The sequence below is a fragment of the Gossypium raimondii genome, chromosome 2 (genome assembly GCF_025698545.1).
Source record: "Gossypium raimondii isolate GPD5lz chromosome 2, ASM2569854v1, whole genome shotgun sequence".
NCBI classification, from domain to species: domain Eukaryota; kingdom Viridiplantae; phylum Streptophyta; class Magnoliopsida; order Malvales; family Malvaceae; genus Gossypium; species Gossypium raimondii.
The window spans coordinates 16672504-16698520 of NC_068566.1; the positions used below are offsets into that span (position 1 = coordinate 16672504).

The 26017-nt window shown below is 33.7% G+C and overlaps 1 protein-coding gene and 1 long non-coding RNA gene across 2 annotated transcripts; one reads left to right on the forward strand and one right to left on the reverse strand.

Moving 5' to 3' along the window:
- Positions 1-1317: 1317 nt before the first annotated feature.
- On the forward strand, positions 1318-2358 carry LOC105784457 (uncharacterized). The gene is made up of 3 exons (XR_001130527.2): positions 1318-1908; positions 2037-2099; positions 2182-2358. It is a non-coding gene; the product is annotated as an uncharacterized LOC105784457 (long non-coding RNA).
- Positions 2359-23191: 20833 nt separating this feature from the next.
- On the reverse strand, positions 23192-25164 carry LOC128033853 (uncharacterized). Its single transcript, XM_052622271.1, has 4 exons — positions 25056-25164; positions 23718-23846; positions 23487-23630; positions 23192-23367 (listed from the first exon to the last, which is right to left on the reverse strand). Exons 1-4 carry the CDS (start codon positions 25162-25164, stop codon positions 23192-23194), a joined length of 558 nt encoding a protein of 185 aa, XP_052478231.1.
- Positions 25165-26017: the final 853 nt, after the last annotated feature.

Here is a 26017-nt window from a genome sequence, read left to right on the forward strand (position 1 = left end):
ACGAAGCTTTTAGTTTTTATGTTATATGTTATTAGCTTTAGTGTGAACACGAGTGAGGGTGCTACTGGCTATAGCACCCAAATGTTACTGCTGTTGTTAGTTCTTAGTGTCTATGTTAGCAGCATTAGTGTGAGCACGTTAGAACTGTTGTTAGTTCTTAGTGGCTAGCCCTCCTGAGTGTTCCCAAAAGTTAGGGAGGGAGGGTGATAGCCACACCGTGCCAAACCGTGTGTGGCCTTTACAACTCGCTTTGATTTTTCAATTTTCCCTCTTTTTGCTCCCAAATGCTCTATTAAGCATAAAAACATGAATTTAAAGGATTATGAACATAAAATTCATAATTAACATCGAATAATCACCTAAAAACGCATTAAGAATGATGTTAAAATATGTTACTTTTAGCACTTATAAAAAATAAACTATTAATATAATAAATTATTTCAATAAATTATTTAATATTATAATTTTATTTTAATAATAAAATTTAACAATAATAATTTTGAATTTTGAATAATATTCTTAATGAATTATTAAAATTATTTATATTAATATTTTAATAAGAAATATATATATTAATTTATAAAAAATTAATACTAAATAATTTATAGTATAAAATATAATTATTTAATTATTTAATTATGAGTTTTTAAATCATGCGTAGCTTCATTTATCACTTCCAATTAAAATGTGTCACTATCCATTCTCACATATGTAATATATGTAATTTAAATTAAGTTTTAATTAGATATTGTTTATTATTAAGTTTGTATGTGATATTAATTATTATAAAATGAATTTCGATTGTCAAAAGAAAATGCTACTATAATATTTCGTGCCAAATATATTTATGTTGTGTTTGTTTCACTAAAACAAATTTTAAAATTATCGAACAAAAAATATTTTATGTAGGTTTATCCAAACACCAAAAATGCCACTTTTTTTGAAAATTGTTTTAATAGGATAACCTAATTTTATTTTATTTTTAGATTTTCAAAACTCTTATTTTTCCTTTATTTTATTATGCATGCATTGTTTTGTAATTTTTTTTTGAAATAAGTTTCAGATTGGGCTTTATTTTAAAAGATAAATAAATGTTACACTTAAGATCCTAGAAAAACAACCAACGAGCCCAATTAAAAACAATTGAGCCCAGCAAAAAGAAAACTAAAAGACAAAAATTGGAAACCTAATCTCCTAGGAAAATGAAAAAGGAAGCAAAATCTGATACTAATAAATGTTTACTGTTCTACCTGCCCAATCAGTCTTAAAAGACTACAACCGTCTTGTCTCTTCAATTTTCTTTACTTTTCCAAGACGCTTCAGATCACTCTAGGGCTTGCTGAAATAACTTTGATGTCTGCCCTTCTCTATACTCTCCTCCCTTCATTTCTCGCTTTCTTCATTCAATCTGGTTCTCTTACCCTATCAGTTTTCGCTTGGGTTTCTGCCGCTTCAGGGACTCGTCCGACCAGGTAGGCTCCTCTACTACTCTTCAGAGCTTCACTTGCTAAGATATGCGCAAGGTTGTTTGCTAATCTTGGGATATGCTCAAACCTACACTCCTTGAATTTAAGCAGAAGTTGATGAATATCATGTAAATACGCATTAACCAATGATTTATCAGGACTTTTTGTTTTACATTTTCTTATTATTGATAAAGAATCCCCTTCAATAATAACTTTTTCCCACTGCATGTTAACGCCGATCTGGAGGGCTGTCGGCACGCTATTGCTTCCGCCCCAAAGGCTGAGGAAACTCTTTGATGAACCTCCATACATGATAGAAGAACTAAACCCTCCTTATCACGGGCCACAACTCCAATAGCCGCTTTACTTTGTCTACCATCGTATGCTGCATCGAAATTGATTTTGACTACCCTGTCCACTGGCTTTATCCATATTTTTACGGGTATGAAAGATTGCAACCTATTTTTACCAACTGCATCAAGATCTGAAATATAGCTATGAACAAATCTCCCTACTTCTTTTCCAGATTTACCATCTTTTTTATGCAATCTATTGTTCCTGTCTCCCCAGATGGTCCATACTGCTACACAAAAAATTTGATGCTGAGGAGTCGAGCTTTGTGAGAAAACCCAGGTTAGCCACTGTAGAAACCCCATTTGATTGCCCTGCAAATACCTATAAAAAGATAACTCTCTCCATACTGCTATTGTAGCAGGACATTCCCGGAAGAGATGGTCCATGGTTTCAGTTCCTGAACTACAACGAGGACATATTGACGTATTCGTCAGTCTTCTAAGTAGCATATTAGCACGCGTAGCTAGAAAATTCCAAGATATCTTCCAAACTATAATTTTAATTTTTGAAGGAAGATCAACTAACCATAGTTTCCTGTAGAAATACTTGTAGTCGTTTTGTAATTTTTGTTACCTCATATTTTATATACAAATTTCGATACTAAATTGGACCAAAATAAAAATTTATATATCAAGTTTACCAATAAGGTTATATTTTAACCAAAGCCCTATAAGATGAAGCAGTTATTGAATACATTGAAGATGAAGAAGACATGTCCTTTGGGGGATCCAAAAGGTGGAACAAGATCCTTGCAGAATATTCATTTACATATATTTCTCATCAAGGACTTTAATGAATAAAAATAAAAGAATAGAAGCTTATTTAGCTATTTAAAAGTATAAGGATTTATTTTAACACCAACATTTAATTAATAACCTTTTAAATCATAATTTATCTTTTGTATTTTTTATAATGACGGAAAAAGGAAGAAACGAAATAATTAAAATATTTATTATAAAATTTAAGTAAATATTAATTATATTTGTAAAAATAATTTTAGTTTATAATATTATTTATTATAAATATTCTTTTAATTTATTTTTAAAAATGTAAAGGAAAATGATCAAAAGAAAATTTTTAAAAATACAAAAAGATAAGAAAAATTAAAAAGACGAAAAGATAATTTGACTTACACTCCCTCTCATTGTCGTCCTACCACTAGCTCCTCCCAAATCTCTCCCCTTTCCATCTCTTTTTTTCCTCTTTTGGAAGGTTTCATTCTCTTTTTACTTTCTTTCCTCCCTCATCCACCATAACCAACCTTGCTCCTCCACCATCATACCACTGTGTCACCATCATAGCCTCCTCTTCCTCTCTTTTTCTCCAAGTGCCGTAGTCGTGATAACCACTGCGCGCCACCACAATTTCTCTTTTCTCCTCCACCTTTTCTCTTTTATTCTCTTCTCAATCCTTTGTTAGTGTCCAAACCCTTTGGCTATTTCTTTCCCTACACCCTTCTGTTGGACCGTCATCGGCCCATCGTCACCGTCGCCGTCGCCGTCACCGTTGTAGCTCCATCACCAGTGGTTGAAATCTCTCCCTTTTCTTCCTTTTTTCTTCTTAAATCATCCATCTTTCCCTAATGATCAAACTTGAACCGTTTGTTTTAATGTTTCTTTCTTTTTCGACTCATTAATCTAATGATTTTTTGATAAATCCCTCTACTCCTCCTTTCTTCATCAAGATGAATCTCTGATTTTATTGTGTTGACCAAGTAGTGTAAGTATAAGACTAGTACTGAAATCATCCTCTTCCCTTTACTCCCCTTCTTAACCGATTGGTATAGTGGTAATTGAGATTTATTTCTCCTCATGTATTAATGCTCGATCCTTATGTTTATTAAAGGGCCTAACAACAATCTGAGAAATCACTAGCGTTTGAGACGAAATCATTGATCTGAGTGTTAGATCATGGGATAAGTAAGGTGGTGAGACTTAACTTATAATATGTATGACGCTCTTGATAAATCCTAACTTTTAATCATCGTTTGATTTTATTAGATAAGACTTTTGGGGCTAAATCTTAGTGAGAGTGTTCATAAGGACGTTTCACATCGGATCTACAAATCAAGTGTGGGTTTTAACACTAAACAAATAAATCTATGTTTTTTATTGTTAAAATCATGATTATTTAAATTATGATTAAATGTGGGTACTAGTTGTACCCTTAAAATGAGAGAAGTCATTCTTGTGGATCAAGTATCTTTCCTGAATCGTACACTTGTGAAAAGCATGTTGTGTGTTATTGATATGTTAGTTAATAATATGAAAATTTGTACATCTCATTCTCATGTTATGTGATTATTTGGCATATGTCATATTTGTATGAAAATAAAATGTGAAAATTTGGTACCTTGAGTACGTATGTAATTTACATGTTAAACATGCCTATATGATTTCAAGTGTTTTGGTCAAATCATATGCATGGGGTGGGATATGTGAAAGGTAGGAGTATATGGCAGTCAATCTGTGTTAATGTGACACTGTTTACGATTATGACTATATGACTGTTTATCTGCAACTCTGGTGGCTTGTCCATGAATTTGATTATACGGCAGTTTATCTATGTTTGTGACACTGTTCACAATTTGGTGTGCTGGTTGGACGAGTCTTGGGAAAACTCGATGTAGCGGAGATAGGTAGGATCATTTTCCAAAACTCTTCATTGTTTTTATGAAATATGACATGCATGATATATTTATGAAAATTGAGTTATATATGATTTTATGAATATTTATCGTATATATTTATAAAGTATGTGATTGAGTTTGTGTTAATCTCACACTGGGCATAAAAGATCACCCCATTAGTGTTTCAACCTTTTAGGTAACACTTAAACATAGGACTTGGATCAGCACTTGGTGGAGCCTCTTAAAATATATTTTATTACATGGGTATTTTTATGGATTTTGAGTTTGTGGTTTGTGGACTTTTGGACTTTGGACTTTGGACTTTACCTCTAGTTGGTTTGTGCTTTTATTTTTATGACTTTAAAATGATCATGCATGCATATAATATTATAGGATTTTAAGTATCTTCGATAATGTAATTTCTCCCCAAATTTATTATGTTATTCTTAAATTATAAACAAAATAATAATTCATAAATTTTCTAAATATTTTTATGAAAATCATCATGAGTTTCTTTATAAAACCATTTTATAATTATAATATAAGAACCTTAGTATTTAAAATGTTTTCAAACAATATTACAATTAAATGATGCTTTTCTTTTTAAATAAATAAATAAATTTTACTAAATATTTTTTGAAGAAATAAAATTAGTCAAACTTCAGAATTTTACATTTCAAACTCAAAACCTTTATTTTCAAGTAAACAAATAATTTCGCACATCGTTAATGTAATTTCAAAGATTCGACCATAACGCTTAGGTTGAGTTTAGGGGGTTACATTTCACGTAGCAATATTTTGTCATGTCAAATTGTAACCTCCACAACCTGGCCTAGACTTTAGACCCAAATTCAGGAGATTACATTGACCACCAAAATGGCCTAGTAGAATTATCGAAGTTTTAAAAATAGTTAATTACAACATTTGTTTATTTTAGAAGGAAGTTTAGTCTCTTTTTAGAAAATCTCAGAAGTTACAAAAATGATTAAGTGTAACATCTTCATTATAACGATGTTTATTATTGAAAATTTAGTTGAAAATCCAAATTACTTTCTTAACAAAATACATTTACAATTTAGCAAAGGAAAAGTGATATTAATATAATTTTAATAAAACCATGTTTCATGCATAATTATATAAAATTCATATTCTAATAGCCTAAATGATTTAAAGGTCATGCATGCCTAAGTAAAAAATTGTAAACTAAATCCCTTGCCATAATAATAGTATAGTTTCAAATAACTAGAATTATAAAATAATTAGCCTAAAAATACTTTTATATAGAAATCAATATTCTAAGCTGAGCCCTCCGAATATCGAGTTCACGTCCTAACCTTGTGGGTTATCTGAAAGAAGGAAAATAAGAGGGTGAGCTATGAAAGCTCAATGTGAGTTCCATCACAAGGAAACCAAAACTAAATAGTAGACTAAGCACTTTAACAATTCTGAGAATAAACACAACTTTAACAATTCCGAGAATAAACACAATCATAAAGCACTTCAGAGTAACGACCTTTCACATAAAACACTTCACTATAAATTTCTCAGAATTTAGAATAGTCATATTGAATAATAATTCAAAATATCATTTTTTCATATTAACTCAGCACAAAAATAATCGGTGTAACAATTAATCATACAAAACATTATTTATCGAGCAATTCTCCATAGTACTTTCACACATATCAATATTTCAGATTACATGTCTTAAATCACATTTAGCAAATTCAATATATCAGATTAACATAACAATTTTCAACATGTATAAGCAAAAACACATATACCATAACATATTAGCAATTTTAGAAGTTCAAGCACATGCTTTACGGATGCAAATGAATTCAGTTTAATAGATAAGTTCCTACCCCACCACTTACCCCACCGCTACACACTATATAATTTCCCCAAAACTCATCCATCCCTACATACCGGTTTGTGGATAAACCACCAAAAGATGGACAGCATAATTGCAGATAAAAGCTACCATATAATGGGTGGGCGAACCACCAAAGGTTATAGGTTAATACGCTGCCAAATGGTTGTGAATACACAACATTTTTGCTGATAAAAGCTATCAAATAATATGTGGATGTACCACCATATTTGCAGATTTATGGTCTGCCAAAACTTCCTCCCTACAAAGCGTCTTAACCCATGCAACAAAATAACACATGTTTAAGAAAAACAAAACAGAGTAGATATAATGATTAAAAATAATCAAATATCGTAGCAAAAATTATGCTTTCAAACATTTATTTTTGTAACAAAATCATATATTTTTCAAAGGTTTAATTTAGTGGTGTCATAAGCCATGTAATATGAAAATCACAAGTATGGAAATGATTAACATGATTACTAAAAATGTATGCAATTGGGTATATCTTTATCAATAATTCAATTAATTAAATCATGGATTCAAGCATTATTCAAATTAAAAGGGACTTAATTGCATAAAGTAAGCATTAAAATTAGTTCGGGAACCATTCAAGGATTAATCTGCACAAAACATAAAATTGTGGGCAAAACTGTAAAATTTAAGAAACAAGGGCACATGGTCGTGTGGAATGGCTCAGGCCGTGTGTGTCACACGGCCGTGTGGTCTGGGTTGGGTTCGATTTTGCCTTGATTTTCTAGTAAAAGAACACACTTGACTTCTAGGGTCTTGTACAAAAATAAACTTTGTTAGGTTTATTTAAACTCTGATTTTGATAAATTTTGATCTCACTAAGGTTTAAGGAGGATAGTTGGAAATAGACATGTTTGAATCATATTACATGTAATTCCATTCAACACATTCATATTTGATGTATGTTATTTGGTTGTGTTAATATACGAGATCAAGGATGGATTTAGTTATGATATATATGTAACGAAAGTCACATTGATTCTATGTTAATATAATTAATGGATGAGATTGTTCAAATATATTTTTCGGATATGATAGTAAAGTTTTGAGCTCATAAGGTTATATAATGACATGTAATTATAGAGTAATTAATATATGTGGTCCAAGTGGGAGATTGTTGAAAATATAAATATCACATATATAATAAGGGTAATTACATGTTATTATTTACTATCATAATAGGTTAGCCAAAATTAAAAGTGATCTAATTTGGTTAGGGTTTATTGGGCTTTAATTATTAATTAAAGTATGGGTCAAATATGTGTAGATACTCTAGTAACTAATTTCAAATTGATGATGGGCTGGTCAGAAATTTGGGATAATGTGCTAAAGTTATATATTAGGGTTATGGTTTCCAAATTACATATAAGATAACTATTCTAATATCTCATCTTTAGAAAAGAGAGAATCACCTTCTCTAGATTACTTATGTGCTAATTTAAAAGATCAAAACTGCAAGATCCATTAATTTTAAGAAATCGATGAATTTAGGTACGCTTCCGCGTCTAGTTTTGTTCTTAATGATTGGACAAAACAGGTCATGGTTTATGATTTGTCAAGTATTATATCAGATATTATTTAACGGTTCTAACAATTAAACATTATCTTCACCATATTATAACCAATACATGACTCATAGTAATACAACGTCACCATTAACCTTTAGTGACACACCTATTGTGGCGAAGGCCATCATAACAAAATTTGTGTCACCAAATATTAATAGTGTCATAAATGCAATTTTAATGACAATATTTAAGATGTCACTAATAAGCAAATTTTTTGTAGTGTGTTAATTACAAAGTTGTAACCAAGATATAAATGTTCGTTGTTAGCCCTAGTTTTTCAAATGTTTTGATCTAACAAAGTCAAATTATAAATTCTCCTTAGCCAAACTTGAAATCAATTGATATAAGCTCTTAAAATTATTTTTTAAGTGTTTAGAAACTCAAAATTGTAAATTACGTTTCAAAAATATTATTTCAAGACATATTTTACCTTGTAAGGGCACTTCTATCGATACAAATGTATAAAAGCATCGGTTAACCAAGTCAGTGTGTAATAACCCAGTTTCCACTTGTGTCAAAAAATACGATTTTAGCATCTCATTTCCGTAAAATGGTCTGTGAATATCAAATAGGAATATTTACAGATTTAATATTAAATTATATTGCAAATCGGTTAAGTGATTTAGCTGAACAAGTGGTTAATTAAGGCTTAGAGACTAAATTGTAAAAGTCCAATCGCTATAGATTTTTAATTAGGGAAATGCTTGGGGACTTAGATAGAAATTATCCAAGGGACTAAAATGGTTAGTAACTGATCTAGAATAGGAGTTAGTGGACTTTGATGATTACTTCCACTAAGGGTTAATTTATTATTAAATTAAGATTAATTAAAAGTAAAACATATTTAATTTAATTAATTAAGGTTATTTATTGGTTAATCTTAGTATAAGATCAAATGAAAGTGGAGAAAGATGATAAAATGTCATCTTCCTCACCATCCACTGAAACAAAAACAAGAAACCATCATTGTTGAAACCTTTGTACATTCGACCATCTTTTACAAGTAAGTCTCTAGCGATTTTTCTCTAATTTTTATAGATTTATGAGCATGGGAGCTTAATTTAGCCTATGTATAAATTTTTTCAATTGTTAAATTTTTGATAAGTTTCCATTGTTAAGAATTGGGTGAATTAGGTGTGAAATTGATAGAAATTAAGCTTAGATTATGAAAAGGGCTAAATTGTAATGCACAATAAGCTTGATTGTTAGCTTTGTTACATTAGGGACCAAATTAGGTGTGAGATTGATATAAATTAAGCTTAGATTATGAAATTATGGTAGGAATAGAAAGTTGAAGGTCCCTAGTGAGTAAATGTGAAATTGAATTTTAATCCAAAGCTCTATATTGAAAGTTATGCTTGGATTTTTATTTGAATCTGAATTGAATGAAAATTTATATTGTGTAATTGTTGAATTATTATTCTTGTCTAAAGGTCATGTCTGACCGTCGAGAGGGAAAGGAAAAGCGAGAGCCGACGACGAGTGACGCAAGATTTCAGTTTGTATTTCTATGATTTGGGGTCATTTTAATTATTGCATATTCATGATATTTTCCATAATATGGTATTTAGGTGAGTTTACAATGATTGTTTGAATTAAATTGCTATTATTGAGATTGATTATCAAAATAGAGAACTAAATTGAATAAAATAGAAATTAGCACGATTCAATTGATATATGAATTTGGTATGGAAATGAGTTAAAACATGTTATATTATATGATGAATTGAGTATGATAAATTCTGAACTGAATCATATAACGAAATTGGAAATTTGGTTACCCTATTAGTTGTTCAAACAAGGTTAGATATAGTTGGCATGTCATACGCTCAAGAAATTGATTAAAAACCAACATTTCCGGGCAGCCCAGGATGGTAGTATGTACATGTTCAGAGTCATCATTGTTGGGCAACTCGAGGTGAAAAATTCATGTATCCGTTCTAAGTCTATGTCTGTTTAATAGAGTTATAAATACATAAAATAGGTTATACGAAATATGAAATGAAATGTAGTTGAATATGGAAAACTTGTATCCATATGAAATGTGATATACAACATGTGAAAGACCATGCAAATTAGTTAAAAACGAGCGATGGGGGCTGATTAAATATGAATGAGCCAATAGGCTTGGAAATGATTGAAATCATGAGATGAAATTGAGTATATGTGTATATATACAATATGTTGATTGCGTATAGATGAGTATACACTTATAGATGATAATGTAAAACGAATAGGTGATATTTGAAATGAATGAAAGACGATGCGACAAGTATACATAAATATGACATGGTTCAATTATATGAATTGATAATTAAGTTTATACAATTAGTTGACATGTTACAAAATAAAGAAATGGTACCTTAATGTTGAATAGCATGAATGGTAAGTTTAGGTGCATATATGGAAATTATCACCAGTACAAAGATGAAAAATATGATGCCAAAAAGAGGAGAAGAAAAGAAAAGGAAACGAAATAGAGAGAGGAAGACAAATTTCTAATAGGATTTGAAAAGAAAGCAAGGTGCCAAGTCTAATTAGAAAAATAGCAAATTACCCAAACCTGTCGAAAATAATAGGAATGCATTTAGGGAAGGAATGACTCAAACATAGGTTCTCTAGGCAGAGAAACTAACACTTAACCATTAGGCTTGAAGCATTTTTCTTGTTTAGTCTTAATTCTTGATCATATGTATTTTGGGTGTGTTTTTACCTTAGGTTGTCGAGAATAAAAGGGGAGGAATGGAGCTCGAACTTGGGTCTCCAGGTGGATTCATAACACCTAGCCATTAATGTAACCCTTCAAACCGGGCCTAGATGTTAGGACCGAATCTAAGTACTTACATGGGCCATGAAGATGGCCAAAATGTTTCCATAAGAAAAATTCATTTGTCCACGAAACATGTATTTAAAACACAAAAAAAAAATTATTTGTTTCTTTTTATTTAAAAATACTTGTATTATAACTTAGTTCATAAAACACAATTGTAACGACTAATAATTTTCTTAAAACGTTTAACGATCCTTTAAAAATCCAATATAAACAATCCTTGCAATATTTCCCAAAATATCAAAATAGAAAAATTCCTATGCCACAGTCCACAATTTAAAATAATGTCCCAAAAAGTTATTAAAACAAACCCATATTAAAATTCATAATAAAATCCATAAAAACCATAAAGTCCATAAAAGTCTTAAATTATCTTAAAATCCATAACCATAAAACCATTGTTCTGAGAGACTCTTCGATGACAGAATTCGAGTCCTAAGCACGAGGATTATCTGAAACACACAAAAAATGTAGGTGAGCTTTAAAAGGCTTACTGTGAGATCAATACATAATATATATATATAACATGCGTTTCATACATCAAATAAACACATCCAATTCCTTATATGTAAACCATTTTCACAGAAATATCATATCATCATTAATGCATATACATGAATATATTGAGACATGCTTATGAAACGATGCACATTTTGAAGAATTTCCTACCCATTTCCGCTACTCACCAATATCAAGTTCCCCAGAACCCGTCCATCCAATACCACACCATTTGTGGACAAGCCACCACATAAATGTCGATTAACGGACACATAACACATTGTGGACAAACCATCACATAATCGTAGATAAACTGCCACATAACTTCCACCATTTAGAAAACCCACCCCATGCATGTGATATGGCCATTTTCAAATTTAACACATATAATCACTTTTCGCATTTCTCATGTAGTTATACTCATAGTTGCATATTTCTCAAATTTATAGATTTGCATGTAAACATGCTCACATTTTCATATATCATATAATATTCACTTTTTATTCATTTTAGCATGCTTTAATATTTTTTTCATATTAAATCATAGATCTCATCACAAATTCAAATATAACACATATTTAGATCATCACATATAAATGAAGTCATGTTTCACAAGAGACAGAGATGAGATTTGCACACATGTCATCATCATATACATCAACACATTACAAATCAAAGTTTTCGTGAACTAATAATTTTAGGAACACTTACTTGGAATTTCCCTTTTATGAGTTTTTCAACTCTGTTCTGAGTACTTAGTGCACTTTCAAATAATTATTTAATAGCATTTTATTAAAAATAAAAGTGGCATATTATACTCAAATAAAATATTTAAATCCCATACCTTATAATGAAGATCCGATTGCCACAATCCTATTAGAAGAGGTTTCACTTGTATCTAAACTCAGTAGATGAATCTATTACATCAAACACGTATTTTAGTTGTAGATCTATCGGATATGTCTTATTACTTAAAAATTAATCATTGAAATAATTCTCACCGATTACTTACCCTTAAATTGAGACTTAGATTCGATGCCTTCGTTATCACACTAAGGATCTCTTGGATTGTCGTTGTTTGGTCCTTCAAAAAATATAACAAAATGTTAACATACAAAAAAAATGTGTCTTAACACTATTTGGCTATGAGAAAAAATACAATAGAAAGGAAGGAATGTTCCCAACACCATTCATGCACTTACACCACTCAACAATACTACAAGATCGTTGATGATTCATGACGAAGGAGTGGAGAGGTTTAACGATCTACAAAAATTATGATCGATGAGTCTTGAACACAAAATAATCAAATAGGATAATTGAATCCTGACGGAAAATGGCATTGGCGACGATGGTCCGACGGTGGTTTAAAAGAAAAATAGAGGAGAAGAGAAAATTGGGCGGTGGTGTGGAGGTGGTGAAGCTATAGCCCTTGGTGGAGAAATTTTAGGTAGTGGTTGTTTGTCAATCAGGAGAGAAAATAAAAAAGAAATAAATGAAAAAATGAAAATATGGGAGCAGATGTGTGGTATGGACAGCAAGGAGGTGAGGTAAGCTTGGTCAACAGTGACCAAGTTCATTGAATCATAGTAAATAGGCAAGAATGAATTAAAAGGAAAGAGAGGGAACATAGGAACATAAAGGAGGATCATGTTTTCCTAGCTTAAGGCAAGTTTGACTCACAAAAGGGGAAAGGAATCAACTTATTTGAGGCAACTAAAGGGGTTGATGGTAAACACTTTAGTCACTAGGAAAAATTGTAGAAAAAATAAAATTAAATAGGAGTGTGAACATTAAGACTTGAACCTTAGACCACTAGGATAACTAAGGAGTCATTAAACCACTAGACTAAACACTTCCTTGTGTTCATTCTTGCGCATATAATAATAAAAAATATGGGATGTGACAACTCTACCCTCCTTAAAAGAAAATTTCATCCTCAAAATTTACTTGATGGAAAAAGGTGAGGATATTGTTGTCACATCACATCTTCCGGCTCCTAGGTAGCCTCGTTGGAATTGTGATTCCTCCGCAAAAATTTTACTAGTGGAACTCGCTTCCTTCTCAACACTTTGTCACCTCGATCAATAATTTACACTGGTTCCTCATCAAAAGTCAAGTCATGAAGAACCTCTATCTCCTCAACTGGGATCACATGAGAAGGGCTAGATCGATAATGTCGCAACATAGATACATGGAAAACATCATGAATGCGATCGAACTCTGGGGGCAACTCCAATTGATATGTCACTAGTCCAACTCTCTTGACAATGAGGTAGGGTACCAATGAACCTCGAACTTAACTTTCCCTTGTGGCCAAATCTCAACACTTTCTTCCAAGGCGAAACCTTAAAGAAGACTCGGTCGCCCACACTAAACTCACTATCCCTCCTCTTCAAGTTAGAAAAAGACTGTTGTCGATCTGATGTGGTCTTCAATTGATCCCGGATAATCTTTACATTATTCTCAGTCTCTTGTACTAGATCTGGTCCTAACAGTTTCTTTTCCCCAAATTCGTCCAACATAAAGGTGTCCTATAGTTACGTCCATAAAGTGCCTCATACGGAGCCATCTGAATGTTCAACTGAAAATTGTTATTATATTCAAACTCCGCAAGTGGTAGATGATCCTCCCAATTACCCTGAAAATCAATCACACAACCTTGCAACATGTCCTCGAGAATATGAATAACTCTCTCAAACTGTCCATTAGATTATGGATGGTAAGCAGTACTAAAATTCAATCTTGTGCCAAGGGCCTTATGCAAACTCTTCTAAAAACATGATGTTAAACTAGGATCTTGATCTGAAATGATAGACACTGATACCCTCATGAAGTCTCACAATTTCAGCAATGAATAATCTAGCCAACCTTTGCAAGGAATAATTGGTGCACACTGGCAGAAAATGGGCAGGCTTAGTCAACTGAGCAACTATTACCCAAATGGAGTCTTTCTTAGACGGTGTCAAAGGTAGCCCACTAACAAAATCCATGGTGATATGCTCCCATTTCCACTAAGGGACTTGAATAGGCTAAAGGAAACTAGAAGGAAATTGGTGCTCAGCCTTGACTTGTTGACACATCAAGCATCTTTCCACAATGTCTGTCACATCAAGTTTTAGTCCCAACCACTAATATTGCTCACGAAGATCCCAGTACATCTTACTACCTCTAAGATGCAAAGCATAGGGCCTGTTATGCGATTCCCGAAGTATGGACTACCTAAAACCAGAATCAAAAGGTTCATATAATCTTTCACGATAGCACAAAACTCCCTTTGAAAGAAAGGAAAAATTTGAAGTCTTACCCTCCTTAACGAGTTTCACATGAGGCTTTAAAGACGAATCTAAAGTCTATTTCAGTTTAATCTTCTTAATCAAGGTTGGCCGCACCTGTAACTCTGCAAGTAAGCCACCATTATCAGATAAAATCAACCTTGCAAACATCGTCCTCAACTCAGACATGGATTTCCTACTCAATGCACCTGCCACAACATTAGCCTTACCCGGATGGTACTCGATCGTACAATCATAGTCTTTCAGAAGTTTGATCCAACGCATCTGTCTGAAGTTCAAATCCTTCTGGCTGAGGAGATACTTAAAACTCTTATGATCCGTATAAATGACACATTTCTCCCGATAAAGATAGTGTCTCCATATCTTAAGAGCGAAAACCACAGCAACCAACTCCAAATCATGAGTTGGATAATTACACTATTGTGGCTTGAGTTGTCTCAAAGCATAAGCCACAACTTTCCTATCTTGCATCAACACACAACCAAGATCGGAATGAGAGGCATCATTGTAGACCACATAATCCTTCCCGGACTCGGGTTGGATCAACACAGGTGCCTAAGTCAAAACTGCCTTAAGCTTCTCGAAACTAGGCTACTGTTCATCAGTCCATTTAAACGGTGCAGTCTTTCTTAATAACTTAGTCATCGATGCCGCAATCGATGAGAATCATTCAGCAAGCCTCCGATAATAGCAAACAAGTCCAAGAAAACTTTGAATCTCACTAACATTCTTGGGCTGCTTCCAATCCAGGATAGCCTTAATTTTTTTCGGGTCCACGCGAATACCCACAATAAATACCACATATCCCGAAAACATTACTTCCCAGAGCCAAAACTCACACTTACTGAGCTTCGCATACAATCATTTCTCACGTAAAGTTTGAAAAACTAATCCTAAGTGTTCCTCATGTTCTAACTCAGACTTGGAGTAAATCAGGATGTCATCAATGAAGACTATGAAAAACTGATCGAGATAGGACAGAAAGATTTATTTACTATATCCATGAAAGCCAAGGGAGCATTCTTAAGACCGAACAGCATCACTAAAAACTCGTAGTGCCCATACCGAGTCCTGAAAGTAATCTTCGGCACATCAACATCCCTCACTTACAACTGATAGTATCCCGACCTCAGATCGATCTTAGAGAAAACCGTAGCACCTCAGAATTGATCGAATAGGTCATCAATCTATGGTAACGAATACTTATTTTTCACAATCAGCTAATTCAGCTGATGATAATCAATGCACAGCCTCATAGACGCATCCTTCTTTTTCACAAAAAAAGTATTAGAGCTCCCCACGGTGACACACTTAGCCTTATGAAGCAACAATCAAGTAACTATTGTCTTTGTTCCTTGAGCTCCTTAGGTGCCGTGCGGTAGGGTGCAATGGACACCGGTGCTGTCCTAGGCAGCAACTCAATTCTGACCTCCACCTCATGCTCTAGAGGTAAACCAGACAGCTCCTCAAGAAAGAAATCAAAAAACTCTTTCGCCACACGAATATTCTGTAATGCTACACCGTCCACATTCGTATCCAAAATGTTCGTAAGATAAGCATCGCACCCTTTGCAAACCAATTTCCTCATTCCCAATAGAAGTTCTCATAGTAACTTATTTATTATCACAATCGAGGATAACTCGATGCTCACTCAGCCAGTCTATTCCCAAAATGAGATCAAACTCTCCAAAGGGTAGTTCCATCAAGTCCGTAAGAAATACTTTACCTTGGACTTGCAACGGACATTGCTTATAGATCTTATTTACATGCACAGATATTTCTAGAGGAATAAGAACAGTAACATCACTAGCAGTTTCCCCTACCTGAATACCTATTTTTTCAACCATCACACATGATTCATATGAATGGGTAGAGCCATTATCTATCAATGCAAAGTAAGGAATAACATTCATAATAAAGGTACCTACTATCACATCTTCTGCATCACAATCCTCTCGATGTCTAGCCGCATAAAAAAGCATTGGCTGCCTCATATCAAATCGATTAGCACCCTGACCTGCTGCTCACTATCTTTGATTCGTATTACCTCCTTTATTCTGACCCTGAGCTTGTTGTGGCTGTTGATCAGCTCTCTAATTTAGTGCACCATTTTGACCCTACTCATTCAATTGGGGACAATCTCGAATCTTATGATTCAATGATCCATATTTTAGGCATGCACCCATGCCTCACCAACACTCACCCGGATGCCTCTTGCCATAAGTGACACAAATCTGGTTTCTATCTCCCGTTACAAAAATTTTTTGGCAGGGTCGATCATCTCTAACTCACTTAACTGGGTGTTGAGTCTGCCCACTATGGCCGGAATCTCTCTTTGCAAGAACTCTTGCTTGCTCATTTTGGACGCGCTCAATGCACCTGACATCCTCACAAATCTTGGTCTTCTCTACTAAAGTTTCGAAGAACCTCTCTTGCAGCAGAGCTACTTGCATCATCAAGTTAGATTTTAGCCCAAACTCAAATCGGGCGCACTTATCTTGTTCATTTTCCACCATACTTGGAGCATAACGGTTGAGCTTTAAGAACTCCACCTTATAGTCAGCCACGGACATGTTACCTTGCCTTAGCTCAATCAACTCAAGCCTCCTAGCCTTAACATACCTTACGCCCACATATTTCTTCTAGAAGGCCTCTAGAAAATAGTTCCACGTCAAACGATTAGCTAGGGTACCTCTCACAATGGCCTGCCACCAATGACAGGCCTCATCACCTAACAATGACACAGTCCCCTTAAGTTTCTGTCCCAAGATGCACTCCATATCATCAAGAATTCGCCTTGTAGCCTCAAACCAATACTCAGCAATAGTGGGGCTCATCCTAGCAACACCCTTAAATAGCTTGGCCGTGCTCGAATGGAGTCTCTCAAAAATAGTGCTATGACTGTTAGCTCCAGTTTGGGCACCCACTACTCGTTCCAATACTCACAACATGGCCTGCGATACAACCTTATTTGCAAGCTCTTGCTGACTCTCCTCAATAGTGGGTGCACGTTCCACATTCTCCGCAGTTGGCTCATGGGTTAACACATGAGATGCGAATAAGTCGACTTGGGTTCCTTGACCCGGCTCTCCGCGAGCCCTCATTCCCCTAGTCCTAACTTTGCAGGTACTCATTTTACGTTTTATGAATGTTGTAAATAGAGATAAGTTTTTATCGTTATCACTTGAACATTTTCTATCGAAGGTTTATTTGATTAATTTACACTTGTCTCATTATTTCTTATTTTTACGACTTAGAATTTGCTCAGCCTATAGTTTTTTTATAGTTTTTACATCTATAGTTTCACATCTAAAGATCACTTACCTAGGATCGACTTCAGGAAGTCTCATATTTCTTTTGTAACAAATTAACATGTGGCATGTTTTTTTCCAAAAAAACCCTTTTATAATGCATGAAGTTTTTTGAAAACATTTTACCCATAGTCTGAGTTTTGAACCAGGCTTTGATACCACTAAATGTAACCCATTAAACCGGGCCTAGACGTCACGACCCAATCTAAGTACTTACATGGGCCATGAGGATGACCAAAATGTTTCCATAAGAAAAATTCATTTGTTCTCGAAACATGTATATAAAACACAAAAAAAATTATTTGTTCCTTTTTATTTAAAAATACTTGTATTATAACTTAGTTTTTAAAACAAAATTGTAGTGGCTAATAATTTTCTTAAAACGTTTAATGATCATTTAAAATGCAATATAAACAATCCAAGTAATATTTCCCAAAATATCAAAATATCAAAATTCTTATTCCATAGTCCACAATTTAAAATAAAGTCCAAAAAGTTATTAAAACAAAGCCAAATTAAAGTCCATAATAAAATCCATAAAAATCATAAAGTTCATAAAAGTCTCAAATCATCTTAAAAATCCATAATCATAAAACCATTCTTTAGAAAGGCTTTCCGATAACCAAATATGAGTCCTAAGCACGAGGATTATTTGAAACAAACTAAAAAAATGGGTGATTTTAAAAGGCTCAATGTGAGATCAATACATAATATATATAACATGTGTTTCACACACCAAATAAACACATCCAATTCCATATATATAAACCATTTTAACTATATCATATCACCATTAACGCATATACATGAATATATCGAGACATGCTCATGAAACGATACACATTTTGAAGAATTTCCTACCCATTTCTGCTATACACCAATATCGAGTTCCCTACAACCCGTCCATCCAATAACACACCATTTGTGGACAAGCCACCACACAAATGTCGATTAACAGCCACATAACCACCACATAATTGTCGATAACAACCACGTAATATTAGATAAACTGCCACATAACTTTCACCTTTTACAAAACCCACCCCATGCATGTGATATGACCATTTTCAAATTTAACACATATAATCACTTTTTGCATTTCTAATGCAGTAATACTCATAGTCACATATTTCTCAATTTTACACATTTCCATGTAAACATGCTCACATTTTCATATATCACATAATATTCAGTTTTTATTCACTGTAGCATGCTTTAATTTATTTTCATATTAAATCATGGATCTCATCACACACTTATATATAACACATATTTAGATCATCACATCTCAATGAAGACATGTATCACATATCATAAAAATGAAATTTGCACACATGTCATCATCATATACGTCAACACATTAGAAATCATAGTTTGCATGACCTAATAATTTTAAGGACACTTACTTGGAATTTCCTTTTGAAGAGTTTTTCAACTCCGCTTTGAGTACTTAGTGTACTCTCAAATAATTATTTAATAGCATTTTATTAAAAATAAAAGTGGTATATTATACTCAAATCAAAGATTTAGATCCCACACCTTATATTGAAGATTTGATTGTCACAATCCTATTAGAAGAGGTCTCGCTTGGATCTAAACCTAGTAGATAAACCTATCGCATCAAACACATATTTTAGTTATAGATTTATTGGATGTGTCTTATTACTTAAAGATTAATCATTGAAATAATTCTCACCAATTACTTACCCTTAAATCGGGACTGAGATTCGATCCTTTCATTATCACACTAAGGATCTCTTGCATTGGCATTGTTTGGTCCGTCAAAGAATATAGGAGCACATGAAAAACAAATGTGTCTTAACACCATTCGACTGTGAGAAGAAAAAACAATAGAGAGGAAGGAAATGCTCCCAACACCCCTTATGCACTTACACTACTTAACAATACTACGAGATTGTTGATAAGTCATGACGAAAGAGTAGAGAGGTTTAATGATCTACAAAAATATATGATTGATGAGCCTTGAACACAAAAAAATTAAAATAGGATAATTGAATCCTTAGAGAAGATGGGAGAGATCGAAAGGGAAAGAAAGAGAGGAAAAACTGAATCCCAGCGAAAAACTGCGTTAGCGACTGTGGTCCGTTGGTGGTCCGAAAGAAAAGAGAAGGAGAAGATAATATTGGGCGATGTTGTGGAGATGGTGAAGTTATAACCCGTAGTGGAGGAATTTTAGGTGGTGGTTGTTTGTCGAAAATAAGAGAAAAGGAAAAAGGAATAAATGGAAAAAATGAGAATATGAGACCAAATGAGTCGTATGGACGGCAAGGAGGAGGGCTAAGCTCGGTTAATTGTGACTAGGTTCATTGAATCATAGCAAATAGACAAGAATGAAGTGAAAGGAAAGAGAGGGAACATAAGAGCATAAAGGGGGATTATGTTTTCCCAACTTAAAGCAAGTTTGACTCAATGAATGTATAAAAAACTTACATGCAAGGCATTCAACAACCAAAGCTTAATTTCCCCCTCTTATGGTGTTTATTCGGTGAAGAAGAAAGCATTAGAGAAGATCACCACTTAAGTTTTATTTTATCAAAGTTTTCCATAATTTCCTAATTACAATTTTTCCATTTTAACATATTTAATTTACAACTAAACTAATCCATGTACGTCCACTATCTTGATATTTGGTATTATTATGCACTAAATCCTTTAAACTTCCTTTTTACATCAATTTATCACATTTACTAATAACTCGCAACTTTTGTATCTATTACACTATAATCATTTTTACATAATTAGCTATTTGAACATTAAAATTTCACCACCAAAATTTTATGCGACATCCATAATACCATATAAATTCTAAATATTTAATATATTTTGACCCACTTGCCGAAATTTTGATCCCAAAACCTTTACTGCTAATGCCACTAAAAACGGGTCATTACAATTCTCTCCCCCTAAATAAATTTCGTCCCCAAAATTTACCTGGAAAGAGAGGGAGATACCATGATCTCATCATTTCTTTTGGCTCCCATGTCACTTCCTCAATACTGTGACTAGAACACAGAACGTTTACTGGTGGAACACATTTGTTTTGCAATTCTTTCACCTCACGACTAAGATTTTGATTGGTTGTTCCATGTAGGACAAGCCAGGTTGAATTTCTATGTCTTCCATAGAAATAATGTGAGACGGATGTGAACAATATCTCCTAAGCATCGACACATGAAAAACATCATGCATTTTCTATAGTCTCGCAAGTAATAATAACCGATACACAACGAGTCCAACCTTTTCAATAATTTTATACTCAATAAATTGAGAGCTCAACTTCCTTATCCAACCAAAACACAATATTTTCTTCCGTGGAGACAACCTTAAAAAGACTTTAGCACCTACTGCAAACTCAACGTCCCAATGTTTCCAATCCGCATATGATTTTTTTTATGGGAAGCTTCTTTCAATCTATCTCGAATCACCTTGACTATATTCGTTGTTTCTTGAATCAACTCCAGTCCAACCACTTTCTTTTCACTTAACCTTGACCAACAAATAGGCGTTTGACATCTATGACTATATAAAGCTTTATATAAAGCCATTTGGATTCTCTATTGGAAGGTATTATTGTACACAAACTCAGCCAAAGGTAAATAGCATTCCCAACCTGATTCAAAATCAATTACACAAGGTTGAAGCATATATTCTAAAATGTAAATAACACACTCAGATTGCTCGAATGTAGAATTCAGCTAACCTCAGAAGTGACTTGTCGGTTCTAATAACAATAGAATGAATCGACTTAGTGAATCGATCAACTATCACCCAAACAACATTTTTCTTGGTAGGAGATATCGTAACCCGGTTACAAAATTCATCATTATGTGCTCACATTTCCATTCAGGAATTGAAATAGGCTGAAGTAATACGGTGGGGACATGATGCTCCGCCTTGACCCTTTGAGAGGTTAGGCATTTAGCCACAAATTCCACTATCTCTCTTTTCATTCCAAACCACCAGTACAACTCCTGAAGGTTGCAATATATTTCTGTTCCACCAGGGTGTAAAGCAAAATGGCTATCGTGAGCTTCGCACAATATAAATTCTTTTAATGCAACAATATTAGGAACACATATTCGATTACGGAACCTCAAATAATTACGATCATCAATGCTAAAAATTTCAATTGAGTCATCTTGAACCATTATTCTCTTCTTCGCCAAGTTTTCATCCACTAATTGTGCTTCTCTATTCTAATCAAATAGCACCGGTTTAACTTTCAATTCGGCCAACAAGATGCCATCATTGTTAATACTGAGTTGAGCAAACATCACTCATAACTCAATTGAACTCCTTTTGAGTAAAGAGGTATTTAAGGCTTTTATGATCAGTACAAATATGACACTTTTCACTGTACAGATAATGTCTCCAAAACTTTAGAGCAGAAACTATAACATCTAGCTCAAAATCGTGTATCGAGTAATTACGCTCATGTATTTTCAACTATCAGAACACATATGCAATCACCTTACCCTCTTGCATTAAGACGCAGCCTAAACCACTCAACGAGGCACTGCTATAAACTACAAAGTCTTTTCCTAATTCTGGTAAGGCTAAGATTGGTGCTTTAGTCAAAAACTAATTCAATTTATCGAAACTCTCTTGATATTGTTCGCTCCAAAAAATATGAATATTGTTCTATAGGAGTTTTGTCATTGGCATAACTATCTTTGAAAATCCAATCACAAATTGTCGATAATAATAGCTAACTAAACCAAGGAAACTACGGATTTCTGACACTTTCCTTGGTGGTTTCCACTAAATAATTGCTTCAATCTTTTTCGGATCAACACAAATTCTATCAACTTATATCACATGTCCAAGGAATACCACTTCGAGTAACCAAAATTCACATTTACTAAGTTTCTCGTACAATTTTTTTCTCACAAAACTTGTAAAATAATACGCAATTGTTGTTCCTGTTTAGCTTCCGATTTTGAATAGATCAAAATATTGTTAATAAAAACTACCACAAACTGATCAATGTAGGGCTGAAAGATACGGTTCATGAGATCCATAAATGTTGTCGGAGCATTTGTCAATTCGGAAGGCATCACCAAAATTTTGTAGTTGTCATAATGTGTACAGAATGTCATTTTACATACGTAACTATCTTTCACCTTGAGCTAATAGTAACGAGATCTCAAGTTGATCTTAGAAAAAATAGAAGCTCCTTTAAATTGTTCAAATAAGTCATCGATACGTGGTAGAGGGAACCGATATTTAATTATCAACTTTTTCAATTGTCAATAATCAATAAAGAGTTGCATCAAACCATATTTCTTTTTAACGAACAATACTAGAGCTCCTCAAGGCGATATACTAGGACGTATAAAGTCGCGGTATAATAAATCTTGTAGTTGAATATTCAGTTCCTTCAAATTTTTCGGCGCGATATGATAAGAGGATATGGACAACGGAGTTGTACTAGCAAACACTTTGATGGCAAATTCAACCTCGCAATCAGGTGGTAGTCCAGTAGTTCCTCAGGAAACCCATCAGGGAATTCACAAATGGTTCAAATATTACTGATTTCATTATCCTAAGTCTTCAAATTTATAACATAAGCTAGAAAAGCTTCGTATGCTTGCTTCAGTAACTTACCAGCTTCAATCGATGAAATAATCTGAGTTGAACCACTCATTTTAACACCATTAACTTCTAAAATCTCACTATTTGAAACTTGAACCAAAAACTTTTTCTTTCGACAGTCGAGAACTACTCCATGTTTTATTAACCAGTCCATACCTAGAATTACATCAAAATCATCAAAAGGCATGATTAATAAATCCATTGGAAATGTCAATTTTTGAATTTTCAGTGGACATCGTTTACAGACTTGATTATCTAACACTGCTTGACCCAACGGACTTGATACAGACATAGCTACTCTTAACATCTCTGATTTCATACTCTCAGATTTTACTAGATCAGTATTAACATATGAATGAGAAGAAACAGGGTCTATCATAGTATAAACATGTGTAGAGAATATTAGAAAAATACCTACTACAACATCATCAACATCCCCCTTATCTCATGTCCGTACAACATAAGCATGACCTAACATTCTAGCCTCTAATTGATGAGCAGCTATTTCACTCCTATTTCTGGACCCAACCCTCAAGATCAATCCACCTTTATCAGTCCTTCAACCCGTAACTACTAAGGCAGCTCTTTGTGTAACATCCGATGTATCATTCTCATTCTTCAGGCAATCACGAGAGAAATGTTCTAGTGATCCATGCCTAAAAAAACCATTTTTCTATTTCAATCATTTTCCCTAGTGTTTCTTTCCACAATGCTTACAACTCGGCACTTCAGAAGTTCTATTCGACCCTTTTACACTTTCGACAGAAGCTGACTGTTGATGATCTCATACTCTATTTGATGCAGCTGATTTTACAACTGCCTTCCCATGTTCCTGAGACTCTTTTCTTTGTTTAGATGCTGAATGTGAATTAGAAGTCCCAAAATGCTTTTCTGTAGAACAAGAAGGTTCAGGCTTCTTGCTTAATCCCAAGGATTGCTCTACCTTTTTTGCCCATTTGGACAGTTATGCAAACCCTTTAATCTTTAATGTAACTAAATGAGTTCTAATTTCATCCCGTATTCCAAATAAGAAATGCTTACAACTTGCTTCTTCGGTAGGAACAAGTTCCATCGTATACTTGCTAAGTCGCATATACTATCGTTCATAATCTACCACAGATAATTCTCATTATTTCAATGATGGAAATTCTTGTTTTCTATCTTCAAGATATAGTTCCCCGACATATTTCTTTTGAAACTCTATCTAAAAGAAATTCCAATCTATAGCTTCTACGGGGACGTGTCATGCAATAATTTGCCACCATGTATAGGCTTCCCCCTTTAGTAGTGAAATAATACAAATAACACTCTCTTAGGAAGTGAATTCTAGCTATTGAAGAACTCAAGTTGTTTATTGCAACCATATTTCAATCATTGACGGATCAACTCCTTTTAACCCAGCAAATTCTGTAGTACCATACCTCCTCAATTCTTTAATGGGAGCTTGTCTAACCACAGATGCGGGCATCATTAGAGGAGTAACTCCTACTACTCTCTGAAGTGCTTTAGCAATAGTACGTAGTATGTTCATATCACATTGTCCTTCGTTAGTTCCTTTTTTAGCACTTGGCTATTGAGCACCATCTGATTGAACACTCGGTGTTATCGATTCATTTCCATCTAATTCCTCAGTAGAATCATCGCTCGTATGGATCTCTTGACCAACCACATTATTTGATTCATTCGGCATCTTTTGACTATAAAGCAGAAACAATTATAAGTAGCATCCAAATCTCGAATCAGATCGACTCAACTTTGGTATGTACTTCTAGACTCAAATCCAAGCTCAATTTAGTTCGAGAATTGGCTAAACTTGTATTTTAATACCATTAAATGTAACACCCCTAACAAGTGACTGTCACCAGGTTAGGGTTACAGAGTATTACAATGAGATATTAAACCTTTAGCCTTACATAGAAACACTATTCAAGAATAATTATAAATAAAAAAATGATTTATAATTAACATACACTAACAAGTGACTGTCACCAGGTTAGGGTTACAGAGTATTACAATGAGATATTAAACCTTTAGCATTACATAGAAACACTATTCAAGAATAATTATAAATAAAAAAATTGATTTATAATTAACATACACTTATGGACCCTAAATCGAGTTTATGGGGTCCTAAAAATTATTTGGGAGCATTCTGGGATCAATTTGAAACAAAACAGACAAATTAGGAAAAAGTTCAAAATTTTTAAAATAGAGGTCACACGGTCGTGTGACAGATTCTAGATTGTATGGCTTAAAACATGGTCGTGTACGCAAACCGTATCACTTATTGTGCTCGTGTAACATAAGATCACACGGTCGTGTGATCAGAACGTGTAACTCACAGTGACTGTGTAGCTCAGGGTCACACGATAGTGTCATCAGGCCGTGTAACTCTCTGTGCCCGTGTGGACTAACCTGCACTAAAAACAAGTGAGACACACGACCGTGTGACAGCCCGTGTTTCTGGCCATGTGCACCAAAATTTTCTTCCAAAAGAAGGTACATTTTACGCCTATCTTGGGTATCAAGCTAAGCCTAAAACC